At 38.2% G+C, this 18,139-nt stretch overlaps 1 protein-coding gene across 5 annotated transcripts in view; it reads left to right on the forward strand.

Annotated features, from left to right (window-relative positions):
* Window positions 1–52: 52 nt before the first annotated feature.
* The window catches only part of KCTD5 (potassium channel tetramerization domain containing 5), a 37,064-nt gene continuing 18,977 nt past the window's right edge, over window positions 53–18,139 (forward strand). For 2 of the 5 annotated variants that reach the window (XM_066560776.1, XM_066560775.1), the window contains exons 1-5: window positions 5,111–5,362; window positions 12,635–12,743; window positions 13,881–13,972; window positions 14,826–14,921; window positions 17,963–18,079. In XM_066560776.1, coding sequence (XP_066416873.1) covers window positions 5,129–5,362; window positions 12,635–12,743; window positions 13,881–13,972; window positions 14,826–14,921; window positions 17,963–18,079 — 648 coding nt within the window. In that variant the 5' untranslated portion in view covers window positions 5,111–5,128. Of the gene's footprint in view, window positions 2,804–5,110; window positions 5,363–12,634; window positions 12,744–13,880; window positions 13,973–14,825; window positions 14,922–17,962; window positions 18,080–18,139 lie in introns of those variants that run through there. The other 3 variants (XM_066560780.1, XM_066560779.1, XM_066560777.1) reach the window with 2 other exon arrangements.

Genomic DNA, 18,139 nt, shown 5'->3' on the forward strand with positions numbered 1-18,139 from the left:
TTGTTTTTTTTTGGGGGGGGTTGTTTTTTTTTTTTTTAAGAAGAAAAAAAAAAGGAAGAAAAGCAAAAACCTAATGGAATTCAGGGTTGCTTTGCTCGCTCTTTGTGCTTCTGTTGAGGCTTCCACATGCATATCATTGCTGTGAAGATCTTGCTTTTGTGCACTTCAGTTCTGTTTCTGCTGCAGACTAGTGGATAGACCTTGCATTACCAGCTTCACTTAAAATGAGTTAAAACCAATCCACACGCACACATGCCGAATCATGTACCAGCCTTGCATTTTATGGGGCTGGAGTTTTCTGTGACTCTCAGATTATCATTAAACTGTGTTTCATCAGGGAGCTTTTATATGCCTCTTCTAAGTACCACCTCTTTGTTTTCTCTTCCTTTCCTCACAGTCCCCCAGCTTATTGGTATATGGCATTTATAGCCAGGTTGGTTGCACCCTTGTGTAATTCCTAACATAGTTCTGGTTGCAGGAATTTTGTGGTACTATAGTAATTATGTGAATGAATCAGATGTGTTTGTCTGGCAGACAGGCTCCAATGATAAAGCTTTTGAGAGAGTAAAATGCTGAACATAGCACTGAAATTTCTAAAATTGAAATGTTGGCTTCTGAAGCCTTTTAAACATTAAGTTTAAATCTTAATATAAGTCATATGTGTGATTAATCAAGGGACAATAAACTTACCAGCATGCTTTTAACTAATGCTAACTAAAAGAGAAACTAGTTAGTATGGGGGAGAAAAGGCTACTATTGAAATAGTAGATAGTTTTTCACCTTTTCAGCAGATGAGGGCTGAAAGCTTTCTTTCCAGGGTGTGCATGTGTTGTTCATTTTAGTGGGGCCAACCTATTTTCTTGGGTAGAGAAGGAAATGTGAAAACTTTGTACAATTGATTACTTGACATTTTTTTTGTCTCATTGTGTAATGAGATATCAGTTGTGTTTTTGGTCCTTGGCCAAACATTCAGGAACTCTGGAAAACTGTAAGGAATTGAAATACAGATAATAAAGTAATCTGGTGAGAAAATCAAAGGCAAATATTGATACAAAGGGGAAAATATATGGTACTTAAAGCATATCTATAAAATGAAAATATTTATCATATCGATCTCCTTTATCCTCTTCAAATTATGGCTGTTTTCTGTGGTCAAACATTTCTTGTCATGTTACAAAGACACAACTTCCTGTGTGCTAAAAAAAAAACTTCCCCAGTGGTATTTTCTACATGCTTGTGTTCTAAACCTTGCAGAAGAGAATGACCTAGGTCTGGCCAAAGGCATTCCTTCTTTGTTTTAAAAGCAGTATAAACATCACACCTATTTATTCACTCATTACATATACCATTACTTTGCATTTTGAGTTGTCATACTATGATGTGCTTTTCCTTCCACCAAAGAAAGGTTTCTCTACAATGTTGAAAAAACTCATAGGCTACTGTTCTCTAGAAGCAGTATTTTAAGAACAATGGCTTATCAGATTTCTCAAAAGATACATGAATGTTGAATATTTTCTTGTACAGGGTGAAGGAAATTTATTATTGATCTCTTAAAAACTGTGTTATGTGGTTGAACTTGATGGCAGTTCAGCTTTTCCAGTCTTTAAAAGAGAGTGCAGTTGCCTTTTCTTTTGGAGCAACTGCATTCCTGTAGTCGTCCGTATCCCATCACATACGGAAACCTGAGAGAAGCAAAGCCCTGGCTTACTGTGTCTGGTATTAAGGGGGAGAACGGGTCCCGTAAATGGCTTAGGAAGACATAAGAGTGTTCCCTTTGCATCATGAGAAATTCGATCACATACAAAATATACTGCTTGTCACTCAAATTTGAATAGCACAGTGTACCTTCGATCTGCGTCTGTAGTAAGCTATATGTGCTGTTCTATCCAACATGACATGTATTTTAAGTCTGTTGCAGTGCTATCCATTTGTTCTCCAGCTGCCAAATTTTGGCCATGTATTGTGTCCACTGGAGAAAACCCTACCACTTTTGGATTTAGTCTCTGGTATTGAGATCTAGACAGACGTATTCCCAAACTTCATACAGGAGAGTTTGGCAGTGATGGGATTCACAGTGCCACTGCTGTTCAGTGTGACAAAACTTGGCCTCACATAAAAAGTCTGGCAAAATGACCTTCATTGGCCTGTTAACTAGGTAGAGATCTAGATGCGCTTAAACATGTTTTCTGTAATATTTAGATTTTTAGTCATTTTACCATAGCAAATTGTGTTTTTTCATGCCTTGAAAATCTTCTCTCAGTAGGCTTTCATCCTGCCCACCAAAAGCTTTCATCCAGCCTTGTAGATCTTGGTAGCAGTAAGCTGTTAAGAAGGTTTCTGGAAGGCTGATGTCTGCATTCTAGAAATCCTTTTTTTTTTAATTGACAATCCTGTTATTGGAAAACTGTAAGCATCTCTTACAGGCATCACTCCACTTAGAGCTTCAGTATTCCTAATCCAGTCTTACTTAGCTACTGCTTTTTTGGGAAGGAGCTAGAACTTTCCTGGGAGAAGTATTTCTATTTCTTGGACTATGTGTAGAATGTGTGGGTTTGAAAGGTGGCAAGAGTATAGAGTAAGGCATCACGAAGTAATTGTGGATTCAAGTATGTTTTACCAGTTTGTCCACTTAAATGTGTGTTGAAAGGTGCTGCATACTATGAAGAGCTGGTACCCATTTAAAATGCTTATACCTGATGTGGGGTGGAATCAGGTGTTTGTCCTGAAGATCACTCCTGTGGTTCATGGGAGTTCATGGAATGAAATGTGCAAAGGAGGTTCTTCAGAGCTGCACATAGGCCAGGTAATTTTTTTTGCTTTTAATCCAAGGTGTTCAAAGGAGAAAAAAAAATTTAGGTACTTGAAGACTCCTCTTCTTACTGCAGACCTACTGAAAACCAAATCTGTTGATTCATTCCATCTCTTGAAATTTCAACAGTTGTTGATCATTTATGAAGAATCTGGTCAATAATGTTGTAATTTTGCTTTGCTTGGTATTTGAACTTCAGAAAGGTATTTATTCCATCTTTTTCTGTGGTGTGGAGCTTAAAAAAGGATGAAGTACTACTGCCCAGTCACAAGAAGTTTAGAACTACTTTAATAAACTGAGAAATTAGTTTGTTACCATTTGCCTTGAAGTCCAGTTTTGTATTAAGAAAGAGTTACTTCAGATGTGATGTTGAGGCATTGCTAGCAGACTGATATTGCCTATTAGGATTCCATTTGCTAGGCACTTAAGTACTGAAAAGATCAATTATCAGTACTGTGCTCTACTTTTCTCCTTCTGATGTGATTTAATTGTGAAGTATCTGCTATATATAAGTCTGAAAAGAATTGTGGATTGAAACAAAGATGTGATTATTCTAATCAGTTTTCATAGTTCAAGATGCTTAATATAATGTGCTTGATACAATTATTTTTTGTGCTGGGAACTCTGAAGAATTATGGGAATTTCCCACATGTACATTTTCTCCCGAATGATTGAGTAAAGTCAAGACAATTACTTCATTTGGCCTGTGGACAAAGCATTTGATTTCAACACCTTGCTGAGGAGAGAACTTGTGTATTAATAGTTGCCTAAAGATGTGGATGGATTCTGATCATTCTTTCTACTAGTAAATTGCACAAATAGGTGCAGTATTTATATCTGAAATTTTGCTGAATGTCTATAATGCTTCATGGAAATATTTTGTGACTCAAATGGAAATGCTCCTGCAAAGCCTCATGATGCAGATTGTCTATCAGTTGATCAAGTGAGTTTACAGACAAGTAGTTCTGTAATCCCAAATGGCATGTTTTCATTTATGACTAATAGTTTCAGAATGTTTCCTCTTTCATAGAAGAAATTACTGTTATGCAGCAAACAGTTGGAGCAGTTCTTAAGCACCCAATAGCCTGGTTTTAGAGTAAAGAGAATATACTGAGTTGGAAAGGACCCATCAAGGTCACCAAGTCCAATTCTTGGTGCTGCACAGGACTCCCCAGCAATCCCACCATGTGCCAGACACCTTCAACTCAGGCAGGCTTGATAGTGTGACCACTTCCTGGGGAGCCTGTTCCAGTGTTTGGCCGCCCTCTGAGTGAAAAACCTTTTACTGACACCTAACCTAAAGCTCCTGTGACTCAGCTTCATACAGTTTCCTCAAGTCCTGTCCTGGTCAAGAGAGAAATCTGTCTTATCAGCTGGGCCATGAATGTAGATGATTGCCATTTGACAAAGCTTCCTATGGCCATGTACTAACTGACTTGATATGGCGAATGTTCGCAATGGTAGCAGAACTGAAAACTATATCTGACAAAAGAACAATTAGGAACCAGTTTTGGTAGTTGTATGCTGTTTTCAGGTTGCTGGCAGTCAGTTACATGTGTAATATGCTCTACCTGGTTTGTAGCTGTAACTGTGATGTACAGTAAAAAAGAAAAAACCCACCCCAAAGAAATAAAACCCCTGACCCTCCATCAACAAACCACAAAACAATCTTCCCAAGACCTCGTGAAAACAGAAGCAAATAATGCAATGATATGATACACACTTTTGTATTTTTATTCTTCTAAGGTTATTTGCTGGCTCTTGTTGGCCTCTAGTTCAGTCTGTGTTATTTAAATTCTAATATATGAATTATTTGGATTGAATTCATGTTCGGGGCCATGGTGTTGTATGTATTGATGTACAGCCTTGAATGTGAATAATTATTGTAAACTATATTTTACACCTTTTTTCTGGCTTTATTATATAAATTTTCTATTGGTCGATGATTTAATCATATCTCATAATTTAATGACGGTTTATTCTCCTCTCGACAGATCTCTGTGCTATAGATGTGTAGTTAGTGACTGGATGACGGATTTCACTTATGCTTGGTAGTCTGTAATAAAGGCATGTAGGGTTCTGCGCGGCCTCCGCCTCTTCCTTCCGCCGTGGGGCGGGGGGCATGGGACAGAGACGGGCCCGCGGCCTCCGGCCCGGCGGCAGCCCTGTCGCGGACGTGAGGGCCGTTCCCGGGGCCCCAGGCCGGAGCCGCTCGGGCGGGTGGCGAGAAGGGGCAGGGCGCTGTTCCAGCCGACGCTTCCGGTGGGCGGTGCGCCGAGGGCCGGGCAGCCGGGGCGGCCCCTTCCGGCGGTGGTGAGGATGGCGGCGGAGAACCACTGTGAGTTCCCGGTGCCCCCGGCTGGCGGCCTCGGCGCGGGCGGGCCCTGCCGTCGGTGTAGCTCGGCCCCCCTGCCCGCCGCGGGGCCCGGCAAGTGGGTCAGGCTGAACGTGGGGGGCACCTGCTTCCTGACCACTCGACAGACGCTCTGCAGGGACCCTAAGTCCTTCCTCTTCCGCCTCTGCCAGGCCGACCCCGACCTGGACTCTGACAAGGTGAGCGCCGGCCCCGCCGCGCCCGCTCCCCGCTCCGGGCCCGCTCCGGGCCCGCTCCCCGCCTGCCGCGCTGAGGGTGCGCTGCGGCCGGTGCCCCGTCCCGCTGTGACGCCTGCCTAGGCGGCCGCCGGCGTGACGGGAACGCGGGGCCCGGCGCCGCGGTGAGGGGCGGCAGGAGCGACTCTGCTGCCGTGGAGGGAGTCTTCTTGAAGAGTGCTGCTTAATGAGTGCTGTCGTGCGAAGCAGTTGGGTTCGCGAATACAAAACTGCTCATAAATACAGCAGACAGCACAGTATCGTTTGTACGTTTGTGTGATATTTCTATGTCGTTTGACGGAGTTTAGTTTTAGCGGTTTAATGAAATATCTGCATGCACTGACATTTTGTTATTTCTGCACTGTCATTATTCTCTTGTTCAATTACAAGAAGCAAAGTACTTTGGATAATAATCTCTCACTTAGACGTAGCATTCTGTCTTTTCAGCAATTCTTAGAGAAAAATGTTGCATATTCTGCATAGATTGCGAGTAGTGGGTGAATATTTTGGTATTCACTCTGACTCATTTTTAGTAGGGGAAGAAAGTTATTAAGATTTCATTTGTGGTGTGGTATGTAGTGGTATGTAGTAATGGATATAAAGTGCTGGCTCTGAAAGAAATTTTGGAGCATCACGGACAAAAAAGTTAGGGAAAAGAGAGGAACAGCTTATAACCCTATAACCAGCAGGTTGAAAATAAGGAGTTGCTTATTATATGTAAATTTTGAAGGTTTTTTTTTCAGTGAGGTTAGTAGATTTCATCATTTTTTCGGGCATAACTTCCAGAAAGGATATTTGAACACTTAGGGAACAGAATGTAATCTTCCTGAGTTAGAAGGAAAAAAAGTTGAAGTCTGGTGGTGTGGGAGTTGTTTTGTAGTTGTCTTTGGTTTTGGTTGAGGTTTTTATGGAGAGCTTTAATTTACCTATAAAACCAAATTTAAATATGTAGGCAACTTGCTGATAGGTAAACTGTCTCTTTGGGAGAGAGTAGTAAAGCATTCCTCTAATGCTTCCTAATTAAAAGATAAAGCACTGCCATACGCTCTGGCAAATGGAATGGCCAGCTGTGTCCTGCTCTGTTGTCCAGCATTGTCTGATTCTGCTCTTTTTTGGGATGTGGCCTCACTTTGAGTCCTGTAGCCAGTTTTGGGCAGCACAATATCAGAAGGATATAAGGCTCTTAGAAAGCATCTGAAGGAGGAACACAAAGTTTCTGAAGGGGAAGCCATATGAGAAATAGCTGAGGTCACTTGGCTTCTTCAGCTGGAGAAGAGAAGGCCGAGGGAAGGCTCATCGCTGTCTGCGTGTTCCTCTTGAGGGGCAGTATCAATCTCTGTTCTGTGTGACCACTGACAGGATCCAAGGGAACGGCTTGGAGCTGTGTCAGGGAGGTTTATGTTGGATATCAGGAAAAAGTTCTTTCCAGAGAGATTGAACGCTGGAACAGGCTTCCCAGGGAATGGTCATGACCCTAAGCCATGAGCTTGACAAAGCTCAAGCACATGGTAGGGGTGTTGGGGCTCTGCTGTGCAGGGCCAGGAGTTAGACTTCATCCTTGTGGGTCAATTCCAACTCAGGATAGTCTGTGATTTTAAGATTTCCTTAATGCTTCCTACTGTAAAGAACTGAGAGGCTTCAAGAAAGGTAGCGTGTTGGCCTTTAAACTGCCTTCAGGTACTGATGTTGAGAAGGACAGGGCAGCCTGCTGTCAGGTATGTTTCCACTTGTAATGGGAGAAAGATTCACCTTTAGCACACTCTGTGGCCAGACTAGTGTTGAATGCATTAGGAGAGTGACATTGACTCTCTGAATTTAGTGTTTCAGAGTGTCACTCGCAGCTTTAAAACTGTTCAAGAATCATTTCAGATTTCAGCAAATAAATGAGCTGAAGCGGTCATATTTACTGTTCAGAATAAGATTTGTTTTCCATGGTATTTAAATCTTGGTTTAGAGATGAATACATAAAAATAGACGAGCAGAGCCTTGCTCACCTTGTTATCATTGTTTAATTTAATGCTTTTACTGCATTACTGCTAATAATTTACATATATTCCTTGTTTCAGCATCTTCCTATTTTAGCTATATACCAGTTTTTTATTTGCAAACTGTTATAGCATTCTTTTAACTTTCCCCTAAGAAGGAGATTGTCAAACTTTTGTAATAAGGTTTTGGCAGTAGTGTTCATCCTTGATTTTTAATGCCTTTCTAAAGTTGGCATCAAATCTGTCAAAGAAGGGAGCACGCAAGCACTGAGTGTTTCAGAAAAGTCAAAGTCTTCCTGGTAGTGCAGCCTTGACTGTCAGCATTAAGAAATATCTAAATTGTAGTCATTTTTCTAAGAAATAACAGATACATTTCATTTGTCTATGAGATTTCTGACTTGTCAGGTGGGTTGTATTACTGATGTAGTCTTGATAAGTACCACTAGTCTGCAGACAGTTTGTGAAAAATTCACTAGTTCAATATTTAAAAAGCACAGATGATAGAGATGACAATTATATATAAATCCAAATTTAGTACCAAATACTACTGTGTTTCTCTGCATATTGCTGCCTTTATAAGAACTCAGAATATGTAAATGATGTAAAATTAAAAAATTATGTAAAATTAAAATATTCCGGTTAAAGCATACAACCTTGAGCCAAGAGCTTGATGGTATGACTTGAGTGTGTCCAGATCCAGTATTGATCCCAATGAAGATAATTATTGGAAATAAATTTATGACATTTCAGCTAGTGTTTTAATGCAGTTCCTGGGGAGATTGTTAAATCTCCCCAAGAATTGCATTAGGATTAGGGAGGCGTATGTATTTGGTGCACCTTTTGAGTCCTGCTGGAACCCTGTACTGGATTCTAGCATCCACAATTCAAGGTCATAGCAGAGCAGTGAGTAATCACAAGGTGAAATATGATTTGGTGAAAAGTTTTAAAGAACAAAACTTTTTAATGGCATGGAGCTTAAGGAGTGACTTCTCAGTCCAGAGGTATATACATGGAGACAAGAAATCTAGTAGAGAAGCCTGTTCAGTCTAGGAAAGGTGTTGTGAAATACAGCTAGCAAAGTGTCAAATTGTAGATGTCCTTGTTAGAAAGTCCATAATATTAACAGTGGCAGTAATTATTTATTGGAATTATTAGGTTTAACTGCTACTTTCTAAAGGTTATAAATAAATTGAGTTCTTTGTGTGTTTTAAACTAAGATGAGGGTAAGTGTTCATTATGATTCCTTTGAGCTTCAGTCTCTATAAAGATTGAAGTGAAAACATTTGCAACTGGAATACATGATCATTTAGTTGCTTTGGTCAGTATTTTTCAAAGGAATGTAATTGTGAGCTACACTGACTTTTCATTGGTATGCTGAACCAGGTGATTGAAAATTTAAGAGCAAGTTACTAGATTTCCTCTAAAATTCCATGGTGTTTGTAACTTGAACTAAACATTAGTGTGGGAGAGCGGTAATAAAGAAATGCAGTCTTCACTGTACGTAGGCAATGCTGTCTTCTAAATGGTGTCCTTGTAAATATGCATGAAAACGGCCTAGAACTTGCAGACAATGAAGAAAAAAGCTCTTCAGAGAAGAATGTAATGCAAAAGTAGAACTGGGTAAAGATACAAACAGTCCTGTGATTAACTAGCAGTTTAGGGTTGGATGCACAAAGACAATGAGCATTTGTTTTGAATTTTCTTATGAAGAATGACAGCATTTGCAGGAAACACCTCTAAGTGTGGGGTGATATGACTATACTGAATACAGAGGAAAGTTGAATTTCTGTTTTATTTCTAATTTTACCTGCTGTTCTGGTAAACAGTAACACCTGTTTCTATAAAATACATCTGAAAGAGAGAGAACTTTGAAACCTTATTAGAATATAGGTTTATCTGACATTTGTGGTATTCACCCGAAGTTTAGGAAATGGCTTCAAAATACCTACACTAGTTGTCAGTGAAGATGCAAACTTTCTCAAAGCTTGTAGAAAAAACAATTTACTAGTTAGCAGAGGAAATTGCATAGCTGGGACATCAAAGCCTATTAATAATTAAGCTAGCAAGCGTAAAGCTAGTTATGTACATGCAAACTAGCAACCCCTTTTAATTGTCCGGTTCACATTGGATCACGTTTGCAATTTATTATTTTATCTTTCAATAAAACAGTTTTTATTAAAAAGTGTCAAAAAGCTAATTACATGTGATTACACAGTGTGTTTTCATGTACATGTGGATGAAAACAGTCCTGATAATATTCTGAAAGACTTAGGACATGTATTTTTAGAGTTCTAGGTAGAGCAGATGACTATGCTTCTGTGCCAGCTTGTATTGGATTTATGTTTACATAAATATCCTTAAAGATCTAGTGTAATCGGCCTTTCTTAGTGATTTCAACATGAAGTGCTTAGCATACACTGAAGGATATTCAGGCAGCTCACTCAAAAGGAGGAGTGATAAGGCATTTTCTATAGGAAGGTGCTGAGGAAGTAAATTTTTTGCGCCACTCACCTGTGCCTTATTTGCATATGGTTACAATATTCTTTACTGCTCGGTTCATCTCTTGATTCTTGGCTCCCTGGTGCTAGTGTGTAGCATATCTGAGCTGTCAGGTCAATGTTCAAGACACACATCCTCCTCTTAATGTTAATTAATGCATATTTTCTGAGTCTATAATCTGGGTAAGCAACTTTTGCATGAATTTAGATGCTTAAGTGAATCCTGTTGACAGAATTTGGTTTGCACACTGTTAGAATTTAGCCAGGGTTCTTTAACTGTTGATATTTTCTAATGTTTTAAAAAAATTATTACAGCAAAAATTATAGGACTTTTGTGTGCCTTCTTTTTTTATTATTTTTCAAGCCACCTTGTCTGAAAGGCTTCCAGAGTAAACTATGACACTACTGAGATGTTTTTTTTTCGTGTATGACCTCTCATAAGGTGGAATTTGAAAGAGGAGAGCTGACATAGCTTCTTCCCTTTGTGGTTTTGTTGGAAGCTTGTTTCATATATAGAAATCAACTCAGAAAAGTACAATTTCAGATAATGAAGGCCTTTAAATAAAAAAGTTCAGGCCTTTTGTGAAAGGAGTGAAGTAGCCATTGCTACTTAAGATTTCGTTTAGAGCTTTTAATGACTTTGCTTCTGTGACCCACCTCTCTATCATTGAAGTGGTGTAAAGCTGACAACCAGTATTGCTTCAGAAGGTGATGTGAGAAGACACTGCAGTGTGAAAAATTACAATCATCTTAATGAAGAAGATTATTTCTAGAGATTGGTTTTTCCTAACTCCGAAGACTTCCAGTTTTGTAAGCCCTGTGTTTCTTAATGCAGTTCAGATGATGACCAAGTACGGGGTTTTTTTCTTGAAAACAGCTTTTATTTTTATCTGTTTTGGATTTTCCTTTCCAACCTCACTGGTTTCTTTTCCTTTACTAAATAATACTTTTCAGCCTATAATTCATACAGTTGTCAGCTATTCTAATTTCTTTGGGTTGTATCTGTAGATTGCACATTCTTGAAGTGTTTTGGTTATGTAAATATATTTATAGATTAAATATTAAAATTAGTCTACTTCATCTATCTACTGGTTTTGATGCATAGTCTTGCTTTTGTGAGACCATGAGCTTAGATCAGAAGAAATTGTGATTAGACTTCATCAAGCATTGTCTGTTCTGAGTGTAGGTTAACTGACAGCACATTTTAATATGTTAGCATTTTATTGAACAGTTAATTTTCTACAAAATTATACACTCCTTCACTTCTTCTGAAATGACACTGTGTCTAGGTGTGTAAAGCATTTAATTGTAATTTTAGAAAGGGTTTTGGCTTTTGTAGTTGAGGTTGTGGTCTTTCTACATTCTACCAATCCTGTTTGGACAAGTGCATTTATTCAGAAACTAAATCAATGTACCTGCAAATACATCCTCCATGTTTTTTTCCAGCAAAACATTTTAGGAACTCTACATACTGTTAAGTAGAGAGAGCTTTCAGATATCACAGTTCAGTAATTAGATTTTTCCATATAGGCATTAATGTTCAAATGCAGATGATTGAGTCGGTAGAGTTTCTTTCTTTCACTAGCAATTATTGCTAGTAGCGATGGTTTTGAGGGAGTATGATCCACATTATTGGTAATGATAATTTTTTTAGTATCTCCTGTAAACTACTAGAATATTAAAAATAAGAATAAGTAAAAAGGTATTTGGGGTGCTGCTACATCTCTTTAGTAGATATCTGTAGGATATCCATTACACCAAAACCTTATGGACCAGTAGATTAATACAGTCAGTAACCCACTTGATAGTAGAAAGGAGCAGTAGATCAGTTAGAAATCTTTCTCTGAATCTTCCTTAGATCTCCAGCCAGCACAAGTGTGTCAGTACTACCTTGATTGCAGGGGTTCATACATAGATTCTAAATAACATAGGAATTACCAATTTTGCTTCTTTATCTCTTTGTCAAGAATATCAGCTCTGCAGGTGAATCTCCTGAACTGTTTCGCAATTCACAAAACGCTGTAGTCTGTTTGGTAAATTGAGCATTAGTTTTCATCTATTCATCTATTACTTTGATTGTCTGCATGAGATAGGTAGGAGTTGCATCTTCTACTTTTTTTTTTTAGAAGATGCATGTACAACCCTTGCTTGGTATACAGCAGTTCTTATTACCCTGTGAGTATTTGTACATCTGAGCAAAGACAAAAGCAAATGTTTTTAGAGCAAAGCGTTGAGGTTAAAAAAAGTCAAGTTTGTTTGCCTTTAATTAAAAAAAAAAAAAAGAAAAAGGAAAAAACTGGTATTTGAAGCTTGCTAGAATGTAGCCATTGTTCTGACTCTTCAGGCTCCCAAACAAGATTTCCTGGTTTTAAGGGCTATTTTTAACCTTAACTTTTGGTGGTCTCACTTACTGCTTAGATCTTTCATGCTAACGATGTTGTTAATCATTGATAAGGGGTTAGGGGGATTGATCAAATAAGAGAAGTTGTGTATTGGATGATTTGATTGATCAGTCTGATACCATGACAGTTATATTGTTTAATTCCTTTTATTGTCTTTAATAAATCCAGCTTTCAGGGGATGTGACTATATCTGCATACCTGCTTGCTGCAAGATGAATATTAGCTTGCAGTTCCCACTTGGATGTTCAAATTATTGTGAGGTTTTTGGTTTGTTTGGTTTGGGCTTTGGTGTTCTCTTCCTTTGTTTTGGGTTGTTTGTTTGGTTTGTGTTTGTTTGTTTTTCTAATCTAGGATGAAACAGGTGCCTATTTAATAGACAGAGACCCAACCTACTTTGGGCCAGTGCTGAACTATCTCAGACACGGAAAACTGGTTATTAACAAGGACCTAGCTGAGGAAGGTAAGACATCTCTAAATATCTCGTTTGCTTGCCACTTGCTTATTATTTTCACTTCTTTTGAATCACCAAAATTAGCTTAGAACAAGATGGCAAACCTTAACCAGTGTAGCATTTCTATCTGTTTCAAGCAAAACTGATAAGTATCATGCACTTATAGTTTATGGTGTTATTTGAGCATTTTGAGTACAATTCTTGATTTCACAACCCCCATTCTCAGTTGGAACATAAGTATTCAAACAAGAGGGGGGATGCCTTTTATTGTGTAATCTTGTATCTTTCCTGTGTAACTGTGAAATATTTGGGTTTAGTTCTCTTTAAGCAAAAGAATGCTGCCTAGGAAGCAAGCTTTAGAAGATGTAAAGCAAACTAAAAGTGAAGTTCTGGCATTGTTCAGATGTGTGGAATATGCTTTTAACGACTGAATTCTGTGCCCAGCTTCTCCCTCCTTGTTCCCAGTTTGTATCAATTTTACCCTAATGGAGGATGACTTTTAAAACATACAGTAATAAAACTGTATTGATAGCATATTGAAGAAATTTATCAAAGAGTAATACAATTTAACAATACTAGGGGGAAATAGTGTGAAATTTAATTTCCATGTGAATTAGTTGAGCATTAGGTAAGCACAGTTAAGCATACTGCGTGTGGAGAACAGGTAGGCCTTGAACATGTGAGTAGAAGCAGTATATATCTTCAAGCTTTTGTTTCAGACTCTAAGATCTCAAATGACAGGAAGAAAAATTTTATGCTTGCTAGCAGCTGCAGAGATTTTTCAGTAGGATTATTTAAATTTCTCTTTTGCATTCCAGCCTGAGGCAGGGCCTGAGGTATGGTAGTCTTAGTAGTCTGCTATGGAACGGTATCTGTGCGCATTTTTTTGTTTCTTATCTTGTTCTGTATGTGAAGTGGCATCGGTTTTCTTTGGGATATTTTTAGGGCAATTTTTTAGAATGAGCCAAACATTGAATTACATGTACCTGAAAGAAGCCAGAATTGTTAGGTTGGTGAACTGCCTTATCATAGAGAAAAGTAAATAATTTTCTGTAGCTGTTGAGAAGATAATCTTATGAACTGGTTGGTGATTTTGGCCTGGAGTCTTTAGTTATACTGTCTTCCCAAAAACTGTTTTCATACTAGGTGTACTGGAAGAGGCTGAATTCTACAATATCACATCTCTAATAAAACTGGTAAAGGACAAAATAAGAGAAAGAGACAGCAGAATCTCTCAGGTGAGGCTGTTTTCTTGTGTTCTTTTGATTATTTGTTCTATGACAAGTAGTGGGTTCCATTTGTTTTTTTTATGTATCTCCCGATTTCCCCAGTAAGATACTGAATGGCTGCCTCCATCACTGGATGATCTGGAACCACTAGTATACAAAGATTAATATTCTTAATTGCTGACTCCTGCCAGTTTGCTTACAAACTTAACAGATCTCTTTCAAAAACTGAACACATTCTAAGTAATTGTTCCAAAATGTTTGGTAATAGTAGAATTTGTCATAATATCATTTCTGGAAATAGTTATGTTAGAGAACAGGTTTTGTAGAGCATAGCTTTCTCATTGACTTTTAAATGTTCTGGATATAATGGGGTTGCCTAACTATGCTATAACTGCTGTTTATACAGTATGTTCATGCAGCGTATATACATACAGATGCTGTTTAGTTCCTGTCGTGTTTTTGTAGCAAAGTTGCTTTCTTTATTTGTAATGCTCTGTGATTGAGAAGGTTGCCTCTTCTCATAGCAGCTCATGTTCTCCATGAAAGTGAATATGGTGAAGTTTGTTCATTAACTCTGTTTCTCAGGTAACTGGTAACTTCCCTGGTAGCTGATTCTTCATGGAGATACTACAAACTTACATTGTTATTGACAAATTTCTCTTTAAGCTAGGTTGTTGGATCGCAGGGGGGCTCTGATAGCATTTACTATTTGTCTCAGCTACAATGGCCCTAGTTATTCATTGCTCTGGATGGGTTCAAAATGGTGTTGCTTACCATTTCTAGAGAGTAAGGGCAACTTCAGACAAGTCACAAACATAGTGAATTCCATGCCCTGTTGAGCATCTTATATTTCTTCTTGAAGGTGCCAGTCAAACATGTATACAGAGTGCTGCAGTGTCAGGAAGAGGAACTCACTCAAATGGTTTCCACAATGTCTGATGGCTGGAAATTTGAACAGGTAAAAAATCCCTATGGGATATAGTTAACACAGTCTTCTAAGAAATGAGTATGAAGTACCTTTTGTGAAAGAGGACTATAAATTGAATTCCATGCGTCTTTTTCTATTCAGTCATTTTCAAAATTTGGATAAACATACACAGCGAAGTTAAAATGTGATACTTGTGTTTGCATTTATCATAAAACAAAAGAAAAACTCAGCTTTCCAGGAGGTAAATTTTGCTGACTTTCTATAAAAACATCTGCAACGTCTGAAATGTAATTCTTCAGTGTCTACTCATGAGCAGCTGAAGGGTGAATCAACCAGAATTAACTTATAACTTCAAGTTTATGTGAATGATAGGTTAGATATGAAGAGCTCTGGGTAAAAGAGATGAGCTTGGGAGATAAATGTTTGCCAGGCCCAAAGAGTGGTTCTTCAGATAAAAAAACCTGATACATAAAGGAGGATGGATTTTACCTGTGTAGATGTGAAGCTTGATAGCTGTGAGCTATGTGAATGTTTTTGTTCTTTGCAGTGCATAAAAATAGCTTTGTGTGTACATTCAAGAACACATTGTAAAATTGCAAGATCTATCTGTTATCTTTGATAATTTCTTTAAGTAAGAAATGAACTGTACAGCTGCTTTATCCTTCACATTTCTAATCCAGCAGAGTATTTAAAGTGCATTGGAGCAATGAATCTGTTAACTCTGAAACACAAGTGTTCATCTGCTAGCATCTTTTTCAGTGTCTGATGCTTACAATAGGAGAAATTGAAATAAGCACAAGCCCATTATCCTGTGTGGTCTCACTGTAATAACACAACAAAGCAACGTTTAAGAAATGTTTATGACATAAAGGTGAAGGAGAACATTTTATTTATATTTGACAAAATGTGTAAGGTGCTGGTAACGTGGAGACAGTCATGAGCAAATAGAATAAACAGACACAGAGCAAGCCTTTTATGCTTCAGTACTCCACTTCAAGTGTTACCAGGTCTGTTTGCCACGCCACATCTAAGTGTTAAGTCCCTGAAAAAAACTCACTTAATACACTACTGTTTTTTGACTAGTGCAGGGAAAAAGGTTTTTCAACATTCTCTTTTGTCAGGAGAAACTAACTTTCATTGCAAATAGAGCTCCTTTACTTCTTAGCAGCTTAAATGACACCATATCTTTTACCTATCCTTAACCCTTCAGGGATATTTTATTTAGGAGTAATACTGCTTTGACAGTGCAACTGCTGAAAGACCTATTATAATCTCTTTTAGAACTGGAATAATCCAGTGGTTCTCTTGGACGTTACATCCTTGTTTCATCCAGCTGTCTCCCTACTTCCTCCCTCTCCCATGTCGAATATTTTTAGACACATAGTTTGAAGTAGATAAACAGAACAGCTGTATGATCTCATAATACTTAGCGTCTCATTACCTCACACTAGCCCATTCCCTCCTTTGTACTCACTTGAAACAGGATTAGAATATTGTGCATAAACAGTTTTATTGTAAATACCTTCAAACACTGTAGCATTTGGTATTTTTTTAAGCCCATGCTGCTCAGCAGCATGCTTTCCTTCAGAAGCAGTCTTTGGGCTGGTTCCCACCATGCTCTGTACGTGAAAAAAGATGGACTCATCAGCTTTTTCAGAGGAGTGATATTTTTACAGATTAAGAGTCCTTGTGCTCTGAGCCACATATAACATGTTCAAGTGGTTGGTTTTGAAAAAATGTTTTTTTACGCTTAGCATTTCAAAATTTTATAGTTAAATATGATTGTATGCGGTTATTAAATAGGAGTGGAAGGTGCTGAACTGTTGGTGCACTAATGCAGATGTATTGATGCCCTTTTCCAAAGAACACATTTGAAAGCTCTGCTAGAATAGTACAGTTATGTATTAGTCCCAGTCCAAAATCTATTACCAAAAATTATGCTGCCCCACTTTCCTGAGTTATTTTGTAGAGGATTTTTAGCTTCAATTGTTGCCTCTTCAGTCAATCAGAAAAAAACCCAGTATTTTGGCAATACAACAGAATAAAAAACTGTGGGCAATACAAAGTGGCTAAATAGAAATGCTTTAGACAGCAGCGGCATTGATCATGTATATTTTAATGATTAATGTAACCTGAGTCTGGCACCATAATGCAGTCGTAAGTTTGTTTACTGTATGAGGAGGATGGTGTTTAACTGCTGTCTTCAAAATTATTCACACACAATAGCAGGATATAGATAAAGTTACTATTTGTGGGCCTTCTCATCTGTTGTAATCTCCAGTTTTCTCAGAATAGGCAATTGTTGTCTAACTCTTCACATAGAAATTAAGTTCTAATCTCTCTAAAGTGCACTGAAAAGCTATACTTCAATTTAAATGGGCTAGGAATTGCCTTGTGTTATTAAGGCAAAATATGTTTTGTGATAAGAGGTTGAGAAATTTAGCTGCGGTTGAATTTTAAATTATTAGATGTTTGGCCAGTGTTCTTGGTAGTGATTTTTGTGGGAACAAGACAATTTTTTACATTCCAGTTATTTTCTTGGATCTTCTGTAAATTACTCTTTCTAAAACTAATCTAGACCACTCAACGTTTTTTCCTCTCGTTGACTTCTTATGTTTCCTTAGCTGTATTTTATCAGTAGTTGCAACAAGATGAAGCTCTTTAATACCCAGGCTTTATATATTGCTTTACATAACGCCCTCCAGTCTTATATTCATGCTGCCTTCTCCACTTGTCAGTGTATGACAGGAAAATAATGGTTACTTTTATAACGCACCAAAATTTGTTTGTTTTTCAGAGTAGTTGGCTATAACACAGTTATATGGGGAGTTTTCTGTCTTCTTATCAGTAATTCTTGACTTCCATTTAAATTAAAAAGGGCTTTGCAACTGCTGCCTCAGTAAATTTTAAGTTGAAATGAAAGTTGTAGCTTGATAGCAACCTGTTCCAGTGGCGAGTAAGTGTTACCTGAATGTTTGAGCTCATCTGCTACTTGTACAATTTGGATAACGGTATGTACCTCAGCTTTACAAAGGTTTCTTTTTGTGTTTTGCTTTGATTGGTTATTTCAGCTTATCAGTGTAGGTTCCCAGTACAGCTGTGGCCGGGCTCAGCAGTCAGAGTTTCTGCTGATAGTGTCACGGGAAGTGAAAGGGGAAGAGAGATGCTTCCAGAAATGCTGCAGTGAGGTGTGTCACACCATTCTTTTTGCCCTCACAGTGATATGCTTGGCCTCCTTGCGTTTCTGC

This window comes from Molothrus aeneus, chromosome 16 (assembly GCF_037042795.1).
Source record: "Molothrus aeneus isolate 106 chromosome 16, BPBGC_Maene_1.0, whole genome shotgun sequence".
NCBI classification, from domain to species: domain Eukaryota; kingdom Metazoa; phylum Chordata; class Aves; order Passeriformes; family Icteridae; genus Molothrus; species Molothrus aeneus.